We start from the raw sequence: 27,490 nt of genomic DNA, 5'->3' as shown, positions 1-27,490 counted from the left end.
TGCCATTGTTCAAGAAAGTGAATACGTTTGGAAATATATTTTTATGTTAAAAGACATGAAGTCCATTTGCTTGCTTCTGCTTTTCTGTGCCCATTGGGCACTTTGAACTGGGGTTGCCCTTATGAAATTTCAACTTAATTTAAATTGGTAAGTTTCCTTTACTATTTTGAATTATGTTACAGTGCTCCTAGGGGCTTTATCTTTAATTTTGCCTGACTTGTTCTTTTCAAAACAAATATATAAATGTAAAGGTATAATGTCATTTTATTTTTAAATGATTACAGATAAAACCAGTCAATGAACAGCTGCGAGAAATTAAAGGAGCGAAAATGATGATTGATGTCGTTCAGTGTGTGTCACCTCAACTGAAGAAAGTGGTACAGTTTGTTTGTGGTAATGGACTAGTATGTGAGAACTTGAAAGAAGCTAGGCAGATTGCATTTGAAGGAACAGAGAGGCTTAAAGTAAGCAAATTGACTATTCATAAATAATACTGAGATTTAATTATACTGAACTGCATTAGGTATTTGTATAGTCTATCAGATATTAAAATCAGAAAATTGTTATAATGCAGAAGGAAGCTGTTCAGTGCATTGTAATTGCACCAGCTTTCTGAGCTTTTTGTTTTAGTGTCACTCTCCTGATTTTTCCCTATAATCCTACACACGTTCAATGCCCATCACCACTGTTCCATGCAGTGCATTCCAGAACATAGGAGAGGAAGAGCTGCATTCCTGTTAGCTACCACCTGAATTGGATATACGCTATTTTCCTGCTTTTTGCAGCATTCAATAAATTATCATCATTTTATTTTGTTATTAACAAAAACATTATTTTTGCAGATGTGTAAGAAATTAATTTTGAAAAGGGCTTCAGGCAAAATTTCACCTCCCTGGAATGGCAAGAAAAGTGGCAAAGTACAATGTGAATGAAAAAAAATTAGATTCTTGACATTGCCAGAGATTCTCATGAATTTTTCCTTCAATCCTTAAATGGTGACAAGAGTCTAGCTGTTGAATGGTGACTACCTTATTTCCATATGTTTGCATTTCGTAAAGCCTCCATTCACTCTTTTTGAGTGCCACTTTCAATTCTGCTGTTTTCCACTAACAAACTAGATGGTGCAAATTGCCAACAAGTAAAACAGAGCTTGGATCCAGTAGCTCAAACACACTGCGTGTTCCACCCATATTGCAACTGCTTCTAATATTCCTGAATATTCCTCAATCCTTTATTCACACAAGCTGGCACTGGCAAACTACCAGTCTTGTCACGTGATTATGCCTGCTGTCAGACCAACATAGACATCACTTCAGTGCTTTACTTTGAGCTCAGGGACACTTTGCATGTTTCTAACAGGTCATTTTGCATGGACAGGTCACCATGCATTTCATTCATCTATGCAGGCTGCTTTTATGCTGACATCACACATTTATCTGATCGTTCTTAACTGGCTTTCTTAGTGCTCACTCACAGTATGACTTACTTGAAGATGTATAGCCTCTTTCGATCTCATTGCTTAATCAACACATTTTGAATTCAGTGCTGTCTTTGAGGCTTCCAGCCTCTGTTGCTTGTACTACTTTTTAATGCAATGGGAGAGGAAGGCTGCTTGTGACTGAACAGTCAATTTGTAGGTTACAATTTGTAGGTACCTATTGCTGTAACCACATATGCCAGCCATTCATGCAGTAAATACACTGCATGTATTTCAAGCAAATGGCAATGGGTGAAAGTCTAAAGGGGCAGTCCTTAGTCAGATGAGGGGAGACAACAGTTAGTCACTGATACTGCAGCAGTCAACCAGGTTCTCATCCAGTTAAGCACTGGGGCGAAAGTGAGTACTGCAGATGCTGGAGATTACAGCCAAGAGTGTGGTGCTGGAAAAGCACAGCAGGTCAGGCAACATCTGAGGAGCAGGAAAATGGACATTTCGGGCATAAGCCCTTCATCAGAAAAGCATCAGTTAGACAATGGATCAATCAAGCTTGGCCAAAGTCAAGCAAGCACTTTGTTTCTGCAGAGTCCAGGCATCTGTGTCCTTACAATCCAAGAAATGTACACAGTCAATACTACAGGTCAAGTGTAAGTCGTCTGGGAATTACAAGTATGTCAATCAGGATGCTAGATGAGGGCAGGTGTTGGGCCATGGCCAATTGGGGTCCGCCTGTAAGTCAGTCCTAGAATTTAATTAATAATGATCTGTGCAACCATGGAATCTGAGGGAAATTGACAGCTCAAGGGAGTGGGCTTCACTGTACTGGACCGCTGAAGGAATGGTGGTACTGGTAGGGAGCATTTGAACATCGTGAATAGGAAGGGGCTGAGAAGTATTGTTCAAATAGGTTACTGTAACCCTCGCCTCTGCTTGAGGAAGTTTTAGCACTATAAAGAGCATGGAAATCTCCAAAGTCATATGGTCTTTTCTTTAAGTAGGACCATTATGGAACAGGCCACAAGTTTCATTAATGTCACGTTTGCATGTCTGGCAGGCCATACAAAATGGTCCAGAACTGTTCTACTGCAACATTATGGCATTGGCTTTGTCAACTCCTTTAAACAGCAGCTGACAAAGAGAATGTCCTGCATGCAGACGAAATAAATCAATAGCAGTCTGTTAAAATGAAGATGAGGCTGAGGATCAGGACACTGATCAAGAGGACCATCCAAGAGAATATGATAGAACAGTCCCGCCGCACCAACCAGTACCCTTCCACTGACACCCTCCTTCGACTGACTGAACTGGTCCTCACCCTGAATAACTTCTCTTTCCAATCCTCCCACTTCCTTCTGTTGAGACGGAAACCGAATGGTCTCGTCTCTACGTGTTCGTTGGAAGGAGAGATCAAACCGGCTAGAGTTTGGAGCAAAAACACCGTTTATTACAGAATCAAAACTGGTACACTAAACAACGAATTCAAAAGCATGCAAATTCGTTGGAGAAGGCGTTCTGTCTCTCCCTTCGGATCTGGTGCAGTTATACTTCACGCTTCCTCGAGTTCCCGGTCAGGTTCCCCTTTTTCGGCTCTTTCATTGGTCGGTTCACCTGTCTGTGAAGGGATTAGTGTCTCTATTGGTTGCCCCGAGATACCTGTCCCACTCCTGCTGTGCCGAACAATGGGTAGACATCCTAGGTTCGGCAGTTTCCGATCTTGTAAATTAAAAGTTTATTGTTGGAAGGGTTTCCTCATTGCCATGCGTCTGGCTGTCTGGGCGTTCACAATAGTTCTCCATAGTTGAATATACAGATATTATCATTTAACATAGGACCCGAATGAGTTTGACGTCAGCGGAGGCATTAGCAAGTACTTTATCAATCAAGTGTGGTATCGGTGCGATTTACACTATCCAATAGTTACCGGTTTCCTTTATTAACAATGAGAGTGTAGCAGGATGATCTGAAACTGACGGACATGTTCTAATCCCCCAGGAATGTGGCCCCAGGCAGGCAGTCCTGCAGTGGCTGGGTTTACTTTACATGGCTGTGTTTTAGCTGGTATCTGACAGTGTCTGCTTTAATAATGGTGCTCCCCTCCCTAGCCCCAATGTAGGTACCCCGATAGCAGATTCTCCCCAACATTCCCTCCCTTGGCCTCGAAAGAGGCCACACCCCCTTATCCCGTAAGGAACGCAACCCCACGAGGCGACCGGTGTCCGATGTTGTATCGCTCAGACTCACCGGTTCTAAGGAGACAGTCATATGGGGATGAAGGGTGCCCTGAAAAACGCGCCGCTACACAATTAAGCAATAGACAGTCACAGCTGCATGCTAAGCTAAACTAATAGTTGAAGTAATTGAGGCAGTGTCTGCAGAAATAACGAAAAGCACAGGATTAGACAAGCATTGCACTAAGTCATTCAGAGCTGGCGGAATGTACGCGAGTGCGTTAGAATGAGTAAGCCATTTAGTAAACGGAAGTCAGTAGTCCAAAGAGCCGGCAAATGTAAATAGGCGTTGTAAGTTTGGAAAGGGAGTAGGAACAGCCTGGTACCAGCAGGTAGGTACCCGCTAGAGATTTGAAACTGTACTGTGCCCTGGTGGTCCCATAGATCAGTATGCTCCAGAGAGCAGCAGTGCTGTTCAACCGTCCGACACGGATGCAAGCAGGCAGAAATCTCATCAAATGGAGACGAACGGAGGCCACGCTTTCCGATGTCAATGCGCGACTGTGCCTGTCTTAGGTTGTCCCTCGCCCGAGGGATCTTACCCGTCATTGGCTAACCAGTCGTGCTGCATTGAGTAATAGATGGCGACATCCATTTCACCACCCCAAGGACAGGCATGGGCAGCTCAGTAGCATGGTCAGTGGCCTCCGAGGGTGGCTGAGGGCAGTCAGGAATACTGGACAGACCGCAAAGGCCGCCTGTGAGAACAGCAGTGTCTCAATTGCCAAGGCAAACAGTACATTTCACCCACCCGCTGTTATGGAAGGATCAATTGACATATCCCCAATTTAGACGGGCAAAATAAATGAGTAGGGGCTCTTTGAACAACCAGGCTTCATTCATGTGGATGAAGATGAAAAGTTAGTCATGGGTACAACAGGATCAGATGAATTCGGAAGAAAACCATTGAGAGAGCTGATATGCACCGGAGAGATAGCATGTACTACGCCCGAATCGCGAGCCCACGCAAAGGCGGTAGTAGACCAGTGGAGAGACTAACTGGCAGGTCCCCCATCACCCGCCCTTAATGCAACCAGCCGTAAGCAAGAAACCCGGTATCATGGCTCACGAGCGGACGTCGCATTACAGCATGTATTGGATGTGTCCCTGTCCGTTTGTAGGAGGTCACACACAGGCTGTCGTGTTGTTGGAGTTGGTGGCAGCGGCGTCTCCTGGTGGAGCTCAACGGATGGCGGTCTGGTTGAAAAGTAATGATACCTTATCACCTTTAAATCAGTGAGATGGGGCTGTGGGAATGCAGTAAAAAGGAGTCCCCGCATCACCAGGGTGATATATGGCGGGGTCAATCAGGAACTATGTGACTACTATGGGAAATAAAGTGTTGTGTTGTAAGGGGTCTTTGGGGTGGCATGTCTGGGAGACCGGAACGGACGGGAGGCAGTCCCCAAAGTCTCCAGTCAGTACTCCTGACCATAAGGTCTGTGCTCATGTGGACTGTCAAATGCAACCAGGAAGAGTGTACTCAACCATTTGTGTAAGAGGAATGGGGGCAGATATAAAGACCATGGTGAAAATAATGACGGTAGTGTGAAAGCCTTAACTATTCTTATGAGTCACGGACCTGTATGTGGCAGTATTCCACAAAAAGGAGTCACATGAAAATAGAGAGAACTCTGTGTGAGGTAGAAGGAGTGGTTTCATGTAAGGGAAAGGGTACAACTTTACACAAAGGTAGTCAGAGGGATTCGTGATCTCAAATCAGAGAAAAAAGGCTCCCCAGCACGGGCTGCCACAAAAAGGCAGTCGAGGCAGGGGTAGCCAGATTATACTGTAGGTGTTTTAATGTTCGTCGAATTACGAAGAGGCAGAGGAAAAATGTAAAAAACGTAATCATGACACTGGTCCAGTGTCGGTGAGGTAATTGCGGGGAGCAGTCATGCAAACGGTGTCAAGTCGCAATATTCTGACAAAGTTAAAATCAAGTGTGCGCATAGTGTGGAAGACAATTAGTAGGATAATCCGTGTCCATTTGAGCAGCAGCAGTACACGGGGGAGATGAAAGTCGGGACACTGATACAAATGCAAGATAGTACGAGTGGCAGTTATGACTCGGTGGGAATGTGTGCTCGCAGCTGCAGGAGCGCAGGCGCCTGTATGTTTTAAAACGCAATGTTCGAAGAGTAAACACATTCGTCCAGAAGTTGTGTCGAAAAAATAGAGTAAGTCCCTCGAGAGGGAAGTGGGATTGGTAACAGTGAGAAGGGAACCACAATAGACTGCATAGGGGAAGGCAAACGGTACGCGTTGATAATGCACAGTAAGGGACACAAGTAGTTTCGATTAGCAGACCGGGGAACTGCCGGTGCTCGGGACGCACAACTAATGGTGTTGCCGTAGGACAATCGTTCGATGAGGCGCCCAAGGAGACCGTTTAGTATAAAGGTGGAAATGATGAGGATCCCCATCCACTCTGTGGCAACAGGACAATAGAGCAGGTAAATTTCCACCGTGTGGTTAGGGAAGACCCAGCGCAGGAGATCCCCCTAACCTCTCAGGGCGTGCAGCGTAAGCCTCAAGGCGGCCGGGACCCCGTCTAGCAGGCAGGGCGGGGATTTTCGCCCCCAGACACTTGGGTATGATATTGGAGCGAACCGCGACTGTGAGGCAGACAGTATTGGTAACATCGGGAAAGGCGCCTATACAATGGAGAAAGACCAATGTAGATAAAAAGGGGTTGAGTCACCAGCTAAAGGGCACAAACTTATCCTGGCGGCTATTTGCCCGCTCGAAGCGGAGTCTATGATAAACCAGGTGGACCTCCCAAGAGAAGGCCCACTGAAGAGTTTAGACAGCAGAATAAAGTACCAGAAGAGCAAAGATATCAGTGAAACAGAGCCATGTCGGTGTAGAAGGGCAGCAACCCCAACTCTACGTAGAAACCGTGCCAAGGTGGGGTTGCATGATCCCCTCTCTTTCTGCACCTCCCCGTCAGGTCCCGTCTCATCGAGTGACTTTAGGGATATATTAGGTTGCGCTGACCTGGAGCAATGAGAGAAGTGGTGCGTGCGGTGGCCTATGTGTTTCTAGCCAGCTCAGTATAAGATATGATGATGATGATTATGGAGAGGGGGACAATGTAAAAGTCTGGGCAATTAGGAGATTTGCGGTGGGACGAAATTGGACTGTTTGCCTGAGGGGACTTGTCCCCCCAAACGAGATACAAAACGAGAGGTGCAAGTATAATCCTTGTGTATGCAAGAATCTGTGTGTGTGTAGGGCCGTGTGGCATAGACAAAAGAGAATGCGCAGGTGCTGCGGGCATATCGGACTTCATCCCTGTGTAAGGGAGAGGGAGAGTATCATAAAAGGATGGTCAGACAGGTCAGGACAGAAATTGTCTGTGTAGCACTTTCCTCCGTTTGACACTTGAGGATTTGATCAGTTTGAGGGAAGTAACAGCCTTTAAAAGATACCCCGGGAAAAGGATCATAAAGGAACCTGGTGACCCTGCCGTTCTCAGTGCGTACCTGTGCGTCGCAAAAGATATGAACAGATGAATTGGCGAGGAGCACTCGTAGCTGAGGAGACTGAAGGATTTGGGCAGGGCATGAGGGTTGGAAAGTCCTGGTAGCAAACCTCAGGGAGCATGAGACTTTGGAAAGAAGATGGGGCGCAGAGCAAGGCAGTAGAAGCATAGTGAGTGAAATGCCCTAATGGAGAGATGAGGCCAGAAGATGAGTTACTGTGTCCTGGTAGAAAAACCTCAGGGAGCTTAAAACCTTAAAAAGAGATGGAGCGTAAGGATCCGCGGATCTTCTATTCAGCAAGACCCAGTTGAATTCATGCAAGCTGAATGAAAGACAGAACTAAGACGACCTCAGATCCGGCGGTGAACATAAAGTGTGTGGGTTTGGGAGAAAACGATGAAGGGGCGTGACTATGGCGTGGGGAATGGGGAGCGGGGTTGTAGGATAGGGCAGTACAATCGGCAAGAGGAGTCTGTACGAGATTTCAATGGGAAGGTTTGGTACTGACTGACAGTTACAGGTTGCATGTTCAAAGCATTGGAGAGTGTAGCCTCAGACAGGTAGACTGGCTGGCATCTTCCGCATGGTTGCCAATACCCGCTTCAGGGACTGGAAATGGCCGTGTCTGTGGCAGCAGTAGCTCAACCCTCCCTAGCCGCAAAGTTGAGGAGGGGGGGACAAGTAGCAGGAGGAAATTGCTTTAAAATGAGCGTCCATAATGCTTTAGCGAATGAAAAAATCTGTGGACTTGGGAGAAAAGATAAAAATGGGTTCGTGAGAGGGGGCAGAAAAATGTGGAGGGCATAGACGGAAGAAGGAGTAGGTGGGCCCCCCCTCGTTCTTGGCACTTTGTGAACACGAGGGGAAAAGGGATGGCCTAAACACCCATGCCGGTGGACAAAAAGATGAGTGAGCAGCCGCGAGGAAAAGAGATGGGCCAAGCACCCTGCTGGGTGCTGAGTAGCACGTCCTAGCTGGAGGCCTGAGGCCTGTGATCAGCGGGGGAAAAAGAGAGAGACAAAATAAGTGGGCTGGGGGATATTCGGGCAGTGGGACAGCCAACCACTGGACATACAAAACATTGTAAATGAAAACGCACAATATGGCGATACGGCAGTGCGCATGTTGTTGGTCGGGACGTTAGAGTTAGAAAGGTACAACCTGTCAGAGAAGATGTGGTTAGAGGCATCATTCATATCGACATCCCAGTAACTGAAGAGGACCTGTTCATCGAGCAATCCCCTGGAGTAGGGCAATGACACTTGAGAGACCCACCGGTGTAGTGGTGGCGCGGTAGTTGAGCTAAAAGGGGTGGCGGACCGTCCGCAGGTGAGCAGCTCCTTCTAGACTGTGCAATACTGCCAAGAGTGAGCATTCGCGCCAAAAGCGGACGGGCACCGCCCCAACTGAGCGTTCGCGCCAAAAGTCAGCTGGCCCCGCCGAACCTGAGTCTTCGCGCCAAAAGCAAGAAAGCCCGCCAAGAACTAAGGTGACCCGCCCAGAGAAGGGTGACCCGCCAAAACTAGGGTGAGCACGGGACACCCTGGGATTTGCCGTCTTAGGATTCCACAACCGTAGTGTTATTAAAGTAAAAGCTCCACCATCCCTTCCTGCGCCCCCTCCCTACATTCAGGTATTCCTTTCCAAGTATAAGAGTAATTAAAAGTGACAGTGGGGGGACAAGCAGCATTTAATCCTAAAAATCAAGACGAGAGTATGGAGAAAAATCCCAGTCCGTTAAGTTATCAATCCCAAACCGCTAAGTGTAGAGAACAACACTCACGTACTCCGATACCAGTAAAACTGCTTTCGGCTGCTGGGCGGCTTCCCACGGTCCCTGTCCCGTCACTCAGGCTGTCGGTGCCGGTCCACTGTACACCGAGACCTGGGATGAAACATTTGTTGCGACACCTCCGTTCGCCGCGTCTGTTAAAAGCACTGCACCCACTCACTCACTCCCTCTCTCACTGGGCCGGCCCCACACTGGTTTTCATCCACATACATGCCAATCCACGCATACTGTCGGTGTGTCCGTACTCTCGTCTCAGCCTGTCGCAGTCCCCTGTCCCCAGTTTTAGTGACATGTTTGGCAGGGGCGTCCGAAATGACTGGGGCTGTGGTGGAGGTACAGTGGCCCCCTTGCCACTGCGGGTTGAATGTGACTAACAGTTTCGTCTTCCACCCCAGGGATTTATCGGCGGTCGGTGGTGCCCAATCAGTAGGGGGTTTTCCTAGGGCTATTGTTTGCCGCACTGAATATTGCGGCGAGAGTAGGAGACCGTTTAAAATTTTGTTCATTAGCGCCGTATTTGTGAGGGTCTCTTTTAGTTTGGTCAATATCAGGTCTTTTTGGGCGGGCGCTTGGTTAAACACTTGATCCAGTGCTGTCTTGTGCACTGCTACACTGTCCAGTAGTAAATGGGCATGCCAAGTTACGTCTGTGCCAACCGTGAGGTGCCACCAGGGCACTCCGGGGCGTAATGGTCGAAAGTGGGTCATTTTTGGTGGTCCAAAGTTCAAGTCCCCCATGACGGATCTCACCTGGTGGGTACCGCTTTAAAAACAGAGCGTTTTTCAAAAGCCTGACCTTCGCGTGGCAGATTTCTGCTCTTAACAACCGGTCTAAGGCAAACGCCTGTGCAGGTAAACCCTATCCAGGAGATGAGATCCGCCCTCTGTCCCCTTAGAATGCTAGCAGCGAGTGTGTCTATCGATAGTTGTCGGAGTTAAAGTGCTTAATAAAAAGAGAAAGGATCCAATCAGTCAAGTGCGGTCAGCGCTGTATTAATTAATTTCAAAAAGCGTCCAGGCTCCGTAAGCCACGCTGTACCTTAACTCAGACCCAGAGTTTTTTCCCCACTAGCGCGTCGGGCCCGACAAAATCCCCCATTCAGAAGAAAATTACTGCAGTACTGGACGTCTCGCGTGTCAGAGCCTTCATTACCTCTGAAGACAGTCCATCAGGGCACCTTGTTACCTTCGAAAATTGGCCGTCAGAGCACTTTGTCACCTCTGAAAATTGCCCATCAGAGCCCTTTGTCACCTCTGAAGATTGGGCTGCCGGAACCACTTGTGACCTCTGGGAAGAACACACTTTAACTCAACTCAAAAACTGCGTTCAGGATCCAAAATTCACGTAATAACTCAACTCAAAAACTGCGTCTAGGATCCAAAATTCACCTATTAACTCAACTCAAAAACTTCATCCAGGATCCAAAATTCACGTATTAACTCAATTCAAAAACTGCGTCCAGGATCCGAAATCCACGCATTAACTTAACTCAAAAACCGCGTCCGGGATCCGTAATCCACGCGTAAAACTCAAACTCAAAAAGCTGCGTCCAGGATCCGAAATCCACGCATTAACTTAACTCAAAAACCGCGTCCGGGATCCGAAATCCACGCGTAAAACTCAAACTCAAAAAGCTGCGTCCAGGATCCGAAATCCACGCATTAACTTAACTCAAAAACCGCGTCCGGGATCCGAAATCCACGCGTAAAACTCAAACTCAAAAAGCTGCGTCCAGGATCCGAAATCCACGCATTAACTTAACTCAAAAACCGCGTCCAGGATCCGAAATCCACGCGTAAAACTCAAACTCAAAAAGCTGCGTCCAGGATCCGAAATCCACGCATTAACTTAACTCAAAAACCGCGTCCTGGATCCGAAATCCACGCGTAAAACTCAAACTCAAAAAGCTGCGTCCAGGATCCGAAATCCACGCATTAACTTAACTCAAAAACCTCGTCCAGGATCCGAAATCCACGCGTAAAACTCAAACTCAAAAAGCTGCGTCCAGGATCCGAAATCCACGCATTAACTTAACTCAAAAACCGCGTCCAGGATCCGAAATCCACGCGTAAAACTCAAACTCAAAAAGCTGCGTCCAGGATCCGAAATCCACGCATTAACTTAACTCAAAAACCGCGTCCAGGATCCGAAATCCACGCGTAAAACTCAAACTCAAAAAGCTGCGTCCAGGATCCGAAATCCACGCATTAACTCAACTCAAAAAGCGCGCATTAACTTAAGGCTAGCCATGGATCAATTAGTCACCTCAGTACCGCGATAACAGGCAGGTATTAGTGAAGAAGTGAGAAAATAGCTTACCAGTATGGACTCTGCAACGTTGCTGCCAAACTGATTTAAAAGTACTGTTTGTGTTGGTGAGGATCAGGGAGCAGACAAAGACTGACTAACTGTAAAATTTTACCTACTGGAAGCCTTTGCTTTAACAGGCGCTTCCTCACCTTTTAAAAGTTCGGCCGAAAGTTTGTCTGCCCTCCGGTCCGCCAACGTGGCCAACTTGCGGTCGTCTCTTTCCCTTCCCAGGTTCAGGCTCACCATCTGTTGAGACGGAAACCGAATGGTCTCGTCTCTACGTGTTCGTTGGAAGGAGAGATCAAACCGGCTAGAGTTTGGAGCAAAAACACCGTTTATTACAGAATCAAAACTGGTACACTAAACAACGAATTCAAAAGCATGCAAATTCGTTGGAGAAGGCGTTCTGTCTCTCCCTTCGGATCTGGTGCAGTTATACTTCGCGCTTCCTCGAGTTCCCGGTCAGGTTCCCCTTTTTCGGCTCTTTCATTGGTCGGTTCACCTGTCTGTGAAGGGATTAGTGTCTCTATTGGTTGCCCCGAGATACCTGTCCCACTCCTGCTGTGCCGAACAATGGGTAGACATCCTGGGTTCGGCAGTTTCCGATCTTGTAAATTAAAAGTTTATTGTTGGAAGGGTTTCCTCATTGCCATGCGTCTGGCTGTCTGGGCGTTCACAATAGTTCTCCATAGTTGAATATACAGATATTATCATTTAACATAGGACCCGAATGAGTTTGACGTCAGCGGAGGCATTAGCAAGTACTTTATCAATCAAGTGTGGTATCGGTGCGATTTACACTATCCGATAGTTACCGGTTTCCTTTATTAACAATGAGAGTGTAGCAGGATGATCTGAAACTGACGGACATGTTCTAATCCCCCAGGAATGTGGCCCCAGGCAGGCAGTCCTGCAGTGGCTGGGTTTACTTTACATGGCTGTGTTTTAGCTGGTATCTGACAGTGTCTGCTTTAATAATGGTGCTCCCCTCCCTAGCCCCAATGTAGGTACCCCGATAGCAGATTCTCCCCAACACTCCAAACTACAGGAGTTGCCATGGGCACCCGCATGGGCCCCAGCTATGCCTGTCTCTTTGTAGGATATGTGGAACAGTCCATCTTCCGCAACTACACTGGCACCAACCCCCACCTTTTCCTCCGCTACATCGATGACTGTATCGGCGCTGCCTCGTGCTCCCACGAGGAGGTTGAACAGTTCATCAACTTTACCAACACCTTCCATCCCGACCTCAAATTCACCTGGACTGTCTCAGACTCCTCCCTCCCCTTCCTAGACCTTTCCATCTCTATCTCGGGCGACCAACTCAACACAGACATCTACTATAAACCGACTGACTCCCACAGCTACCTGGACTACACCTCCTCCCACCCTGCCCCCTGTAAAAACTCCATCCCATATTCCCAATTCCTTCTGTTCCCAGGAGGACCAGTTCCAATACCATACAGCCCAGATGGCCTCCTTCTTCAAGGACCGCAAATTCCCCCCCAGACGTGATCGACGATGCCCTCCACCGCATCTCCTCCACTTCCCGCTCCTCCGCCCTTGAGCCCCACCCCTCCAACTGCCACCAAGACAGAACCCCACTGGTTCTCACCTACCACCCCACCAACCTCCGTATACAGCGTATCATCCGCTGTCATTTCCGCCAACTCCAAACGGACCCCACCACCAAGGATATATTTCCCTCCCCTCCCCTATCAGCGTTCCGCAAAGACCACTCCCTTCGTGACTCCCTCGTCAGGTCCACACCCCCCACCAACCCAACCTCCACTCCTGGCACCTTCCCCTGCAACCGCAGGAAATGCAAAACTTGCGCCCACACCTCCTCCCTTACTTCTCTCCAAGGCCCCAAGGGATCCTTCCATATCCGCCACAAATTCACCTGCACCTCCACATCTATTGCATCCGCTGCACCCGATGTGGCCTCCTCTATATTGGGGAGACGGGCCGCCTACTTGCAGAACGCTTCAGAGAACACCTCTGGGACGCCCGGACCAACCAACCCAACCACCCCGTGGCTCAACACTTTAACTCTCCCTCCCACTCCACCGAGGACATGCAGGTCCTTGGACTCCTCCATCGCCAGAACATAACAACACGACGGTTGGAGGAAGAGCGCCTTATCTTCCGCCTGGGAACCCTCCAACCACAAGGGATGAACTCAGATTTCTCCAGTTTCCTCATTTCCCCTCCCCCCACCTTGTCTCAGTCGATTCCCTTGAACTCAGCACCGCCCTCCTAACCTGCAATCCTCTTCCTGACCTCTCCGCCCCCACCCCACTCTGGCCTATCACCCTCACCTTGACCTCCTTCCACCTATCACATTTCCATCGCCCCTCCCCCAAGTCCCTCCTCCCTACCTTTTATCTTAGCCTGCCTGGCACCCTCTCCTCATTCCTGATGAAGGGCTCTGGCCCGAAACATCGAATTTCCTGTTCCTTGGATGCTGCCTGACCTGCTGTGCTTTAACCAGCAACACATTTTCAGCAATATGATAGAACAGTCTACAGACCATTGCAGAGCCTGAGAGGCCAAAGAGAATCTAATAACCACCTGCTTCCAGGAAAAATGAGCTGTGCTTGGATTTTGTTTCATAGTTTGGAACTTTGTTCTTAATCTGTCAAGCTGCCCTGCATTGTGCAGAGTATATTAAACTTGCAATTTTTGTGGAAAATGTTATTTTTGCGATCCTTGACCTTTTGTGGTGCTGAACAAAACATCTCATTATCCATGTGATTGTATGCTGCCCTACAGAACGGAGAAGAAGCAAGATTCAGTGAGTCAGTTCACTAACTTCTTATGGTGCTAATGTTGGTTAGCTAATGAGGTAGTTGTTCGGCTATGATATTGAGTGTTGTACAGTGTGGTTGCTAATGGTACCCGTTAATTTGACAGGAATCCTGAGGAACTTAATTTTTTTTACATTCCATCATCAGTGGCACTTCAATGTTTTGGATTGATCATTGGCTGAATTAGATGGCAAATTGTGTTGAATTGCTAGAAGATTGAACCTGCGAGAGGCAATACTTTGTGCAGCTTTTCTCATCACATAAATGCACTATGAAGAACAATAGACATGTGAGCTGCCTAATGTAAATCTCCCAGCCTTGAATCCCAGCTTTGCATTCCCCTGGAAAAACTGGTGCACAGAATAAATTTTACTGTTCAGAAATGGGTGGAATCATCACTATTTCTGTACTCTGAATCACATGGTGTGTTTAAGTGTAGAATGATGTGTGCAGGCCTGGCCCGAGCATATTTCCTGCTCATTGCATTCAACCTCGTTATTGTCCATGTTAAAATGCAATGCCTTAGATACCATCCTTGCCATCATGGTTCAAGGATCCCTACCTTTTGAGGCTATCTGTCAAGGAGTCAGATGTTTGAGAGAGATAAACAACACTTGGTGGTTGCAACTTCTTTCATCCTTGGGATATCTGAAGTGGCTCCTCATTCTGTGGTGGCACAGTGGCTCAGTGGTTAGCACTGCTGCCTCACTGTGCCAGGGACCTCGTTTCGATTCCACTCTCAGATTACTGCCTATGTGGAGTTTGCGTGTTCTCATGTCAGCTTAGGTTTGCTCCAGCTTCCTCCCATAGTCCAAAGATGTGCAGGTTAGCTGAATTGGCCTTGCTAAATTGCCCATTGTGTCCAGGGATGTGTAGGTTAAATGAATTAGTCATGGAAAATGCAGAGTGATAGGGTAGGGGCTTGGATCTGGGTGGGATGTTTTTCATTGAGTTGGTGTGGATATGATGAGCCAAATGGCCTGCTTCCAAATTGTAGACATTCTATGATTCTTACATGGATGTGACTGAACGAGGTGCAAGAATGAAAATTATACTGGAGGAGACATTTTAACATTGCAGGTGAAATGGTACTTACAAAAGTGAAAAATTATTTATTGTGATGTTCCACCCATGCAACGTATGCAACCTCAGTATAATTTCGTCTGCTTCTGCTTTCAGCTACGTCTGAGTGCAGTCTGACTTCTGCAGCTGGAGTGAAGAGATTCAGCTCCATGTTTGGCCCTGTTGACTTGGAATACATAGTGTCTCCCTCCACCTCCATTACCTTTAGCCCTAGAGTGCCCAGACCTGCTGGGTGTCTCCTGCCAAAATTACGACTCTCACACCTTAACTTGTTCTGCAGCAGGCTTTTAGATCTCAGGCAGAGATAAGGTGAAGTGGGTAGGTACCTCTGGGAATATCCTGAGAAGAAGCTTCTACAGTGCCTGTCTGTAGCTCCACCTCCCTGTCTGCCAGCTGTCACACTTTGCCCTCTCCTCTTAGGGAGACAAGAGTGAGGTTGAGGTGCTTCATCCTCCTCTTGCCTTACCATTGATGCTGAGCACCTAAAATGATGGAGTTCAAATCTGTGTGCACATCTGGAAGCCACTGAGCATTCTGCTGCAACTGGTTCTCCACATCGCTAGCCAACCTATCTGTATAGATAACTAGGCACTTGCGCTGAAACCAGCACAGCACTGACAACGTTGGTGGACTCTTCAATCCTTCCAGCTTGTTGACTGCATGTGTCAAAGCTTTCTGATGTTTCTTTAGGTTGATCAATTCATTAATGGCTAAGAAAAGGACATGTCTTTGGCCTGAGGCTGAGCAAGTGCCAGTCTCTAACAGCATGCAGAGTTTCATTGACCTGGGGCAATTCTTCTTTGACCAGATGTAGATTTGTGTCAACAATGTGTTCACTGCATGATGCTCCCAAATATAATCTAGGAAGAGTACCACAGATATTAAAGTTCCTGAGTTGGTGGAAGGTACAAGTGCCTTGCTGGTGCATCCTCTGAGGCTTCTGTGGCTTCAGAGGTGAAGTTGGAGCTGAGGGTTTCTGGTGCTGCCCTCTATGGAAATTGGCTAGGTGCTACTAGTTCCTGCATAAGAGAGGAAAGGGAATTAGTTGTAGAATCTGCAGAAGTGCTTGTGCAGATTCAAAACAAGTTGGCACTGGTAATAATATTGGCATAGCTAAGCACACAGAAGATTACTGGGACTGTAGTTATTCATGTCTACCCGTATCCGTATGAGTGGTCACGCAGTTCTTCAGAAAAATCAAGTATTTTCTGCTTGTAAGCAACAAAGAAACTGATGACTGTCAGTCCCCTGCCAGTTTTACACCACTCGGCCCAATTATGGATCAGTTTTCTTGTGATGAAATGAAAGAACACAGTGCAAAGGTGCAGGAGCATTTGGTAGTCATGTATAAGCAGGAGAAGCATTAAGAATGTGTAGAAAGCACAGTGGGGAGAAAAGGTTACTTTGTAAGGAGAAGATGTGTGATCACCATTGAGAATTGCAGTTCATGCAGTGGCAGATTGGTGACAGGAGTTTTATCCAATGGTATAGTCTAGTTGTAAAATGTAAACTATTTTTTTCTAAACTGGAACTGGCAACATGTGCTAAGATGTTAAGAGTTGTTAGCTTTTGACAGTAGTTTACTAGATTTGTATGCAGATGAATTTAAATGCATTTTATGGTAAATGTATAGTTATTTTTTTACAATCCTCTTTTTACAACATAGACAGTGGCATTAGATGGAACACTATTCTTAAAATCTGGTGTCATTTCTGGGGGCTCTAGTGATCTGAAGTTCAAAGCCAGGTGCTGGGATGAGAAGCAGATCAGTCAATTGAAAGAAATTAAGGAGAAACTGAGAATTGAACTCAGGGTGAGTTAAACTGATGATTGTTATTCACATTGCTTTAAAGCTGCTGTGAATGTATTTATATTTGATGCACATATATGTTAAAGCTCTTTTTAAATTTATCTTTATTCTCATAGTCCAACAGCTAGAAATATAGAGTTGATATTCCCTTAACTTACAGGAGTTAATGAAAGTGAATCGGAAGGAAGCTGAATTGAGGCAGTTGCAGGCTCAAGCCAAAGGGACAGAGACGAGAATGAGATATTCCTTTAATGATTTGGAGCAAACTAGAAAAAAGCATTTGACAAATAGCCATATGGTAAGAATTTATTAAAATTAAAGAATAATAATGTCTCAGGAAGATTACTCACCCTGAGTTATTAGCCCAACTAATTTGAAAAATCCAGACGTTCTTTCTGCTTTCAATTGTTCTCAAATAATTTCAAGTTCTCTTTCTCTCCACTGTACAGAAAGTCCCCAGTTTAAACTGCCCACTTCAGTATTACTTTGCACATAGAAAACAGACACTCTGCACACCTGAATGTATTGAGCAAAATATCCTCTTTATTCAAAGTAGCATGGTTAAAATATGTTCATTCTTATGATCATAAATGCCTTATATTATGAATTTTTAACTAGGAAAGATCAAAACTAGAAAGTGGACTGGCAAATCTGCAGTCCGAAATGACCGTGGTGAGATTGAATATCGAGGATAGGGAGGTGAAAATGCAACACATTGAGAAACAAATGCATGAAGTAAGTACATTAAATATGTTACTAGATAATCCAATTTACATTAGAATATATTTCATGCAAAGGGCTAACACAAAGGACTCCAAAACAAGCAGGCAAGTATATACATAAATAAATTTCAATATATACTCAAAAGCATAAGTAGTTATTTTCAGGTTAATCTGGGAAGTTCAAGGTCTGGTTTTTTGTCCTTGTTTTGGGAAAAGTGAGTCGAGTCAGTTCTTGAAGTTCACACTGGCCATACTTCTATATCATAGTGTGGGTAGTAAAGATTCAGGTCTTTCACTTGAGGAGGCTGGTCTGAGACAACATTGAAGATGTGTTGGTGCCAAGGGGCCCAGTTGAAAGGCCTGCTACTGTTTTCAGGAACATCAGTCCAGTTCTCCACATTTTTTTTTAAACCACATTGCTGTCACCCACTCTCTGCCCTCACCCAGCCCAAGCCCCCTTGTAACCACCTACCTTGTTATACTCCCATGCTCCTCATATCTCCATGCCTTCTTATATGACCCTTGACCTCAATGTACCCTCTTTAACTAGTTTTACTCATTCATGGGATGTGGGTATTGCTGGCTGGGCCAGCATTTAGTGCCTATCTTTCGTTACCCTTGAGAAGGTAGTTGTAAGCTATGTCTTGAATTGTTGCAGTCCATTTGGTGTAGGCAGATCCACTTTACTGCTTGGGAGTGGATTCCAGGATTTTGACCCAGTAGCAGTTGAAGGAACAGCAGTGCATTTCCAAGTCAGGATGGTTAGTAGCTTAGAGAGTAACTTCCAAGTGGATGTGCCCAAGTGACTACAACCTTTGTCTGCCCTTACCTAATGTCTACTATGGATAGATGTCAGGAACTGTAGGTTGGCAATGGGCATTTGTTGAAATAAGTGTGAAAATAAACTCATAATCTAATAGATGTGTCAGTCAAATATGTACTGCACAGAAAAAAATCTCCAGGCCAAACAAAAACTGGTCATTGGTGTGTAAAACCACACGTCTGTTTAGAAACTACGAGTCAGGTCAACCTTTAATGTCACCTTAAAACTGTCAGTCCAACAATGTGCACAACCATTAGAAGAACTAAGTGCTTCATCAGTTTTCAAAAAAATAAATTCGTGTCAGTTCATCTCTCAAAATAAACCATTCTAGCTTCACATCATGGAGCCTATTGAATAGGATGGAACATAAGGCAAGATTATTTTTGAAATCACACCAGGTGGCCTGTCATTTAAAGAATTTGTGGAGAAACTGGTTGTTTTCTCCTCTCCTTCCCCCCCACCTCATTTAAAGCAACAGCCAGTTTCTTTTCAAAGTCAGACATTTAAATCACTTCAGATCAAGATTTCCTAGGCAGTGGGAAAAGTACACTACTGCATCTCAACATTTTATAACAATACTGACTAATGTTCAATCACTGCTGTAAAAACATCTAACATACACAACATCATATAATAATGATAAATGTAAGTTGTTAAAATATTTAATGCTTATCTGTCACAATATTTCTGCTTCATTACAAGGCTTCCTTCAAGAGCTCTGTATGTGGTGAATTTACCAATGATTTCTGAAATTCACCCAAATCAACAAAAAGACAATAGGCATGAAGTATGGACAATGGGCTTAATTGTGCTACCTTGTGTAGCTAAATATATTTTGAGTTTAACTTTCATACGTGAAGAACAGGCGCATACAAGATACACTGGATACAGCCTTGTATGTGAAACCATGCCCTATAAGAATAACTGAAGTAAGGGAGAGAAAGGTAGAAAATTGGAAAGGAAAATATCTAAGAATGCCAATAATTGTACAACAGCTAATGGACAGTCCTAATTCTCGGTTCAAATATGAATTGTCATTACAGTTATGATATTATGGAGGTAATTTTCACTTTTGACATGGATGAAGTCAGTGGAAAAGGAAATTAGAGGATGCATAATGAGCAGCCTTTATGAAACTCGCAGTTCACTATCTCACCAAAAGCCATAATCTAGCTGAATGTTTTGCCCATTTTTACCCCATGGTTCCCAATTATGTTTTGGAATAGAAGTTTTATTAGTAATGATGTGCAATATTTCTGGATGAAATTTTAGGGTGATGCTAAAAAAAATCTTCAGAATAACTAATCATTATTTTGTTCTAAATAGATTGAAGATAGAGTGTTTGAAGACTTTTGTACCAAGATTGGTGTGGCAAATATTCGGGAGTATGAGGATGAGCATGTGAAGCAGTTAGAAGAAATAGATAAGAAAAGGTTATTCACTATTTGAGTTATATGTAACTATGATGCACTTAACTGGAAAGGGGCAGCGTAATAATAGGTATTTACGGTGATTGCCTATAAAAATTGATTGCCGTTACTGGCACTCAGGAGCATGCGCAATAGCAGAGTGTTAGAATCCTTAAAAACACCTAAAAGAGTAAACCAAAACTTACTGGAGAAGAGGAAGAGTCACAGACAAGTATAACACGGAAACAGACCCTTTGGTCCAACTCGCCCGTGCCAAGCAGATATCCTAACCTAATCTAGTCTCATTTCCCAGCACTTGGCCGATATCCCTCTAAACCTTTCCTATTCATATACACATCCAGATGTTTTTGAAATGTTGCAATTGTACCAACCTGCTCCACTTCCTCTGGCAGCTCATTCCATACACGCAACACCCTCTGCGTGAAAAAGTTGCCCCTTAGGTCCCTTTTATATCTTTCTCCTTTCATGTAAAAGCTATGCCCTCTAGTGTTGGACGCACTCACTTCTGGGAAAAGAGCTTGTGTATATATCCTATCCATGCCCCTCATGATTTTATAAACCTCTATAAGGTCACCCCTCAGTCCCTGACGCTCCAGGGCAAATAGCCCCAGTCTATTCAAACCCTCCAAACCTGGCAACATCCCTGTAAATCTTTTTCGAGCCCTTTCAAGTTTCACAACGTTCTTCCTCTTGCATGCAGTATTCCAATAGTGGCTGACCCAATGTCCTCTACAACCACAACATGACCTCCCAACTCCTATATTCGATGCTTTGACCAGTAAAGGAGAGCATACCAAATGCCTTCTTCACTATCCTTTCTACCTGCAACTATACTTTCAAGGAACTATGAACCTGCATCCCAAGGTTTCTTTGTTCAGCAACATTCCCTTGGACCTTATCATTAAGTATGGAAGTCCTGCTCTGACTTGCTTTTCCAAAATGCAGCACTTCAAATTTATCTAAATTAAACTCGTTTGCCACTCCTCGACCCGTTGGCCATCTGTTCAAAATCTGAGCTAACCTTCTTCACAGTCCACTACACCTCCAATTTTGGTGTCATCTGCAAATTTACGAACTACACCTCCTATGTTCACCTCCAAATCATTTATATAAATGATGAAAGGTAGTGGACCCAGCACTGATCCTTGTGGCGCTCAACTGGTTATAGGCCTTTTTGTTACTACTTCAAAAAACTCAATCAAGTCCGTGAGTCATGATTTCCCACACACAAAGCCATGCTGACTATCTCTAATCAGTCCTTGCCTTTGCAAATACATGTAAATCCTGTCCCTAATGATTCCTTTCAACAACTGGCCCACCTGTTAGGCTCACTTGTCTTTAATTCCCTGGCATTTCCTTACCACCTTTCTTAAGTAGTGGCATCATGCTAGCCAACCTCCAGTCTTCCGGCACCTCACCTGTGATTATCAATGATACAAATATCTCAGCAAGGGGCTTAGCAATCACTTCTGTAGCTTCCCACAGAATTCTAGGGTACACCTGATCAGGTCCTGGGGATTTATCTACTTTCATGCATTTTAAGACATCCAGCACCACCTCCTCTGTAATATTGACATTTTTTAAGATTTCGCCATCTATTTCCCCACATTCAATGTCTCCATTTCCATCTCCACAGTAAATACTGATGCAATATACACATTTAGTATCTCCCCCATCTCCTGTGGCTCCACACATTGGCTGCGTTGCTGATCTTTGATGGGCCCTATTCTCTCACTAGATCAGAGGGTGGTACATGTATGGAATGTGCTGCCAGAGGAAGTGGTGGAAGCTAGTACAATTGCAATATTTAAAAGGGATCTGGATGGATATATGAAGCGGAAGGGTTTGGAGGGATACGGGCCGGGTGATGGCTAGTAGGACTAGATTGGGTTGGGATATCTGGTCGACATGGACGAGTTGGACCGAAGGGTCTGTTTCCGTACTGTACATCTCTAAGACTCTTTATCGTTTTGTCCTTAATGTATTTTTTAAAATTCCTTGGGATTCTTCTTAACCCTATTTGCCAAAACTTTCTCATGTCCCCTTTTTGCGTACCCGATTTCCCTCTAAGTAAACTGCAACTGACCTTATTTTCCTCTAAAGGTTCCCTCCATCGATCTGTCCATACTTGACATATGCTTCCTTTTTCTTAACTCAATCATCCAGCATTCCCTTCACCTACCAGCCTTTCATTTCACCCTAACAGGAATATACTGCCACTTGTTATCTTATTTTTGAAGACTTCCCATCTTCTCGCTGTCTCTTTACCTGCGAACATCTGCCCCCAATCAGCTTTTGAAAGTTCTTGCCTAATAGCATCAAAATTAGCTTTCCTCCAATTTAAAACTTGATTTTGTTTAACAGTTTTTCTCTTCTTCATTTTTAATTGCATTTTCAGGTGTTTTTGAATTTCTTAGCACTCAACCTCAATTTAAATCTGAGGCTTTGCTACTACTGCACATGTGTATTCTCAACATGAGAAAAATGGAGATGAGCACTTGCAGCCAGAGTGCGTCATTGGTGCATCAAAGGATTTTTAATTTAAGTTATTGAAATACACAATTGAAAGTTTATTGGCATTTTGGCAAATAGTTAAATCTGATGTCGGAAAACAAACTTAGAATTAGATTGAAAAATCAGCGTGTTATGTTCCTTGGTATGACAAATTAATGGAAACGTTCAATTGAGGATAATTTGCTCTTTGTACAACCTGTCAGCTTTTCATCCCACTGAAAGTAATGGAATGAAAACTCATCTCCATTGCCTAAGCAATCTACGCTGCCAGATTATTACCCAAGTGGTGAACATAAAATCTTGCCCTACTATATTATGTTAGCATTTATCCATGTTATTGTAAGTGATCTGTGATTAGTCTATTTCCAAAGCGGCAATGGTCTCATGCAAAACAAATTCTTCTTAGAATTAATATTTCACTATTTTGAAAATGTTCCTGTCCACATTGCAGATCAGAGTTTGAGAACCAGAAAACAAGACTCTCAATCCAACTCGAATATTCATATAGCCAAATTGAAGAAGATGTCAAAAAAATCCAGAAGTGGAAGGAAACAGTTGAGAAAGATGAAGAAGAAATAATGAAGTTAAAGAAGGTATTAGGTTTCTTTCCAAATTCATGAATGAGCACATTCAAGAACGTTAGCTTATTTGAAGTAATGAGTTAATTGAATATATTCCTTTCAATTTTACCACAAAAACATTGAACTTAATTACAATTTAAAAACTTGCGTTCTCAAAATATCTTTGGTAGATCAGTTGAAGATTTGATTGTTTTCCAGTTATTGACTCAATTTTACTTGATCCTCTGTTTATATTCTAAATGTCACCATTCGGTTGTGCAATGACAGCATACTCGCATAAACATAGTTTGGTAGTGGAATGGTTTGGAGGGTTTGAGCTATAGGGAGAGGTTGAATAGTCTAGGGCTGTTTTCTGTGGAGTGGCAGAGGTTGGGGGGTGACTTTATGAGAGGTTTATAAAAATCATGAGGGACATGAACACGGTGAATAGACAAGGTCTTTTTTTCCCAGGGTAGGGGAGTTGAAAAGCTAGAGGGTATAGGTTTAAGGTGAGAGGGGAAAGATTTAAAAGGGACATAAGGGGCGCCTTTTTCACACAGGGGTTGCATGTGTGGAATGAGCTGCAAGATGAGGTGGTGGAGGCTGGTATTTAAAAGGCATCTGGATGCATATATGAATAGGAAGGGTTTGGGACATATAGGCCAAATGCTGGCAAATGAGACTAGATTAACTTGGGATATCTGGTTAGCATGAACGAATTGCTCCGAAGGGTCTGTTTCTATGCTGTACAGGTCTGTGAGTCTATGATCTCTTTATCTTTGTTCCATTCTCCTTTTTTTAAAATCATCTTTCATGGTCACTCTTTGTGTGATTCTTAAACATCTTTATTTAACTTCTGAACACACTCACTAACCTCCTCCTTTCTTTGCAAACAATTTCACACATCATGTTTTAGAGAGAGGAATGGAATGCCTAGCATCATTGCCCTCAAACATGCCAAGCAGGGAACCCTGGATATTTCATCTAGGGTCATGAACAATAGGGAAGTGTCTGTCAACATATAGAGGAACACACAGCTCCAGTGGCTACCAATAGAAACCTGTGGCACATTCAATCCAGAGAAGGGCTCTGCATTGATGACAGAAAGGAATACATTGAGGTTCCAACCATAGGAAGGTAACCTTATGCACATAATTATGATTTGTTGGAAGGTGTGCCAAAGAAATCAATACAATAGATCAATGTCCAATGCCATATTGAATGATATCACAACTGTGCAATTAACCTTGAATAACTTGGCCATTTCCAGGGACACTGCATCTAGGTTTTCAACAGGATTTCACGCAAGCGCACTTTCTAGATCTAGTGGACACTGAAACAATTGCCTTGTAAATACTGGCCACCATATTGAATAACCTGGTGGAATCAATGGTTTTGGGTTTTGAAGATGTAACGATGCTACTCGTTTAACAAGATTATGTTGTTGATGGTTTTGTTTTCAAAAGGAGTTGTAAACGCCAGAGGTTCCAATTTGGATAGGATTAGCCCTTTGATTATAATTAACAGATACTGCCTCAGGAAAAAGTCTTACAAGTTTTTTCTTCAAAACAGTTGTACAATGAAAGGGGAGCGGCCAGTTCTCCCAGCTCAGGTTTTAGCAAGCAATCTGTTCAAAGCTGCTAGTCAAGTTTTAGCTAGGGACCCAAAGAAATAACTCCATGCTGATCATCTCTCGCTCTCTGACATCTCTCTCCTGTAAGAACCTGAGTTTGAATTTACCTTTTTGCTAAGGGGTGTATTATGAAATGTTGCAGGAAATCAGAACAGCTCTTTGTTAAGTTGTGTTTTTGTGTCGGTTAGGTTTTCAAATAGTTATGTCATTCTAAGTTCAATATTCTTTTGTTCCTGTGTAAATAAACTCTGTTTTGTTTAAAACCAAGTGGTTTGACCAGCTGTGTTGCTTCTGGAATATTCACCTTAAATCTGCTTAAAACAACTAGATACGTTAGGTTCTGGGCTACCTTCTTAAAATGTTTTGAAGGCGTCTGGCCTGGTGCATAACAAAGATATTGATCATTTTCAAAGGTGACCTAAAATCTGTGAAACAGCTAAGAAATACACCTTGAATGAAAATCACTCAAGGAAAGTTGAATGTCTCATAATTGTTTTGCATTTGCAATTTAAATTTAAAATGTTCAAACAAAAAAAAAATCAAGCACTTAAAATTAACAATACTGAGGATGGAAATTTTTTGCCATTTCAAATATATCTGACTCTTGTTTCTCAGAAACCAGCCATTTTAAATACGCATTTCAACCTTCCAATCAAGGTTAAAAGAAATCACAACAATGCAGTCATATCAGTAGGAGGTCATTGCAAAGTTGTGAGAGGAAAAACAGCAAGTGCAGGAGAGACACAGGTGTTCATCTAATCACAAATTACCTATTGCATAGCTGTTTCAGTTTATTATCAGCAGTTCGCTCTTTCATAATCTTGCTCATTCTTTAGAGACAGAATCTGTGATTAGCAGAACAGTGGAAAATGGAAGAGAAGGAGTCTTTGATGGAAGCTGGAACAGCCTAGACTTTGAATCTGTAGGAGAAATGAGAGGAGAAAATGGCATAGTAGTATTGATGCAGGACTAGTAATCTAGAGGCCTAGGTCATGTTCTAGACAACCAGGTTTCTATCTTACCATAGCAGATGGTGAAATTTGAATTTATTAAAGATCTGAAATTAAAAGTCTAATGACTGGGCGGCACGGTGGCACAGTGGTTAGCACTGCTGCCTCACAGCCCCTGAGACCCGGGTTCAATTCCCAACTCAGGCGACTGACTGTATGGAGTTTGCATGTTCTCCCCGTGGCTGCGTGGGTTTCCTCCGGGTGCACCGGTTTCCTCCCACAGTCCAAAGATATGCGGGTCAGGTGAATTGGCCATGCTAAATTGCCCGTAGTGTTAGGTAGGGGTAAATGTAGGGGTATGGGTGGGTTGCGCTTCGGCGGGTCGGTGTGGACTTGTTGGGCCGTAGGGCCTGTTTCCACACTGTAAGTCTAATCTAAAAAAAAGACCCTGAAACTATTGTCATTTAAAAAAAATTGATTCACTAACATCCTTTAGGGAATGAAATCTGGATACTTTCTTGGCCTTGGTACAGGGGATTCTTAAATTACTGTTTTATCAACACAAAACATTGTGAAACCAGATGAACTACCTGGCATTGACTAAAGAAACGGAAACAACAGCAGCAAACTCAGCCTGGTTAAACCTACAAAGACAGAAATTGCTAGAAAAGCTCAGCAGTTGCAGTCCCAGCACTTATCCCTGTGTAACCCCACTGATCACTGTTTGTTAACCTGAAAAAGAATCCCTTACTCCCACTCACTATTTCCTACCCTTTAGACAATTCTCTATCCATGCCAATATAATATTTCCAACACTGGGCTGTTATCTTGTGACTTAACCTTCTGTGAAGTAACTTGTTATTGCCTTCTGAAAGTCCAAAAACAACAGATCTGCTAGTTCCCCTCTGTCCACTCAGGTTGAGACTTCCTTGAAAGACTCTAATAAATAAGTCAGACATGATTTCCCATTCATGAAGCTATGCGGACTCTGCTTGATTAGATTGCTTCCAATCCTTTTCCAACCATAGATATTAGGCTAATTGGTCAAAGGTTACCCATTTTTATCTCCCTTTTTGAATAGGGCTGTCATTTTGACAGAAATTGCTGGAAAATCTCAACAGATCCAGCAGCATCTGTAGAGAGAAAGCAGAATTAATATTTTAGGTCCAGTGACCCTTCTTCAGAAATAAGTAATTAGAAATGTTGATCTTTGTAAGGGGATTTGAAATGTCTTTCTGCAATTGCATTGAATATTGTTGTGGTCTCCTTATCTATGGAAGGATTGATTTGCCACATGGAAGAAATGGCAGCATACCAGATTAATCCCTGGCATTGCAGTTTTGTCTAATGAGAAGTGAAAGAAAGAAACTAATTCTGTATTCTCTGAGAAGTTATGTCACTGAAACTTAAAAAATTCCAAAAGGATGTAACAGGTTGGATGTGGATGGGATGGAACTCCTGAATGATGATTCTAGTAACTGGTGACATAATGAACTGTTCTTTATTCTAACATTAAAATGAGGAATTTTGTCACTCAAAGGGTGGTGCAGCTTTGGAATTCCCTACCCAAGAGGAATGTGGAAGCTTAATCATTGAGTAAGCTCAAGTCATAAATTGATAAATTTCTGGATACTGGTAATAAAAAGAGATGTGGGAATAATGTAGGGCATCTTGCTGTGCTGTGCTATGCTGTTTTCCTGTTACTGCCCCTGCCTCAGAAATAATTGCCTGCATGATGACTGGACCTTCTCATTCAGACTGAGGCCCCAATGCCAATCAACCCTGACCCAACAACCCACTGCTTTACTTTAGGCTCTGGTTCTAACCCAGGAGGATTCTAGCCATTAAGCATCTCAGCCACATCCTATTGGTACATGTTTGGCATGGCTATGCAGGACC

The 27,490-nt window shown here is 44.0% G+C and overlaps 1 protein-coding gene across 1 annotated transcript in view; it reads left to right on the top strand.

The window, feature by feature from the left end:
* Positions 1-27,490, top strand: part of LOC132824800 (structural maintenance of chromosomes protein 1B-like) — a 172,251-nt gene that overhangs the window by 53,038 nt on the left and 91,723 nt on the right. Inside the window, exons 11-16 of the mRNA XM_060839544.1 lie at positions 285-464; positions 16,816-16,962; positions 17,120-17,257; positions 17,578-17,694; positions 19,831-19,937; positions 22,900-23,041. Of these exons, the coding sequence (XP_060695527.1) occupies positions 285-464; positions 16,816-16,962; positions 17,120-17,257; positions 17,578-17,694; positions 19,831-19,937; positions 22,900-23,041 (831 nt within the window). The remainder of the gene's footprint in view (positions 1-284; positions 465-16,815; positions 16,963-17,119; positions 17,258-17,577; positions 17,695-19,830; positions 19,938-22,899; positions 23,042-27,490) is intronic.

This window comes from Hemiscyllium ocellatum, chromosome 19, assembly GCF_020745735.1.
Source record: "Hemiscyllium ocellatum isolate sHemOce1 chromosome 19, sHemOce1.pat.X.cur, whole genome shotgun sequence".
NCBI lineage: Eukaryota > Metazoa > Chordata > Chondrichthyes > Orectolobiformes > Hemiscylliidae > Hemiscyllium > Hemiscyllium ocellatum.
Note: the sequence above shows the minus strand (reverse complement) of the source record. Positions and strands in the feature narration are given on the sequence as shown.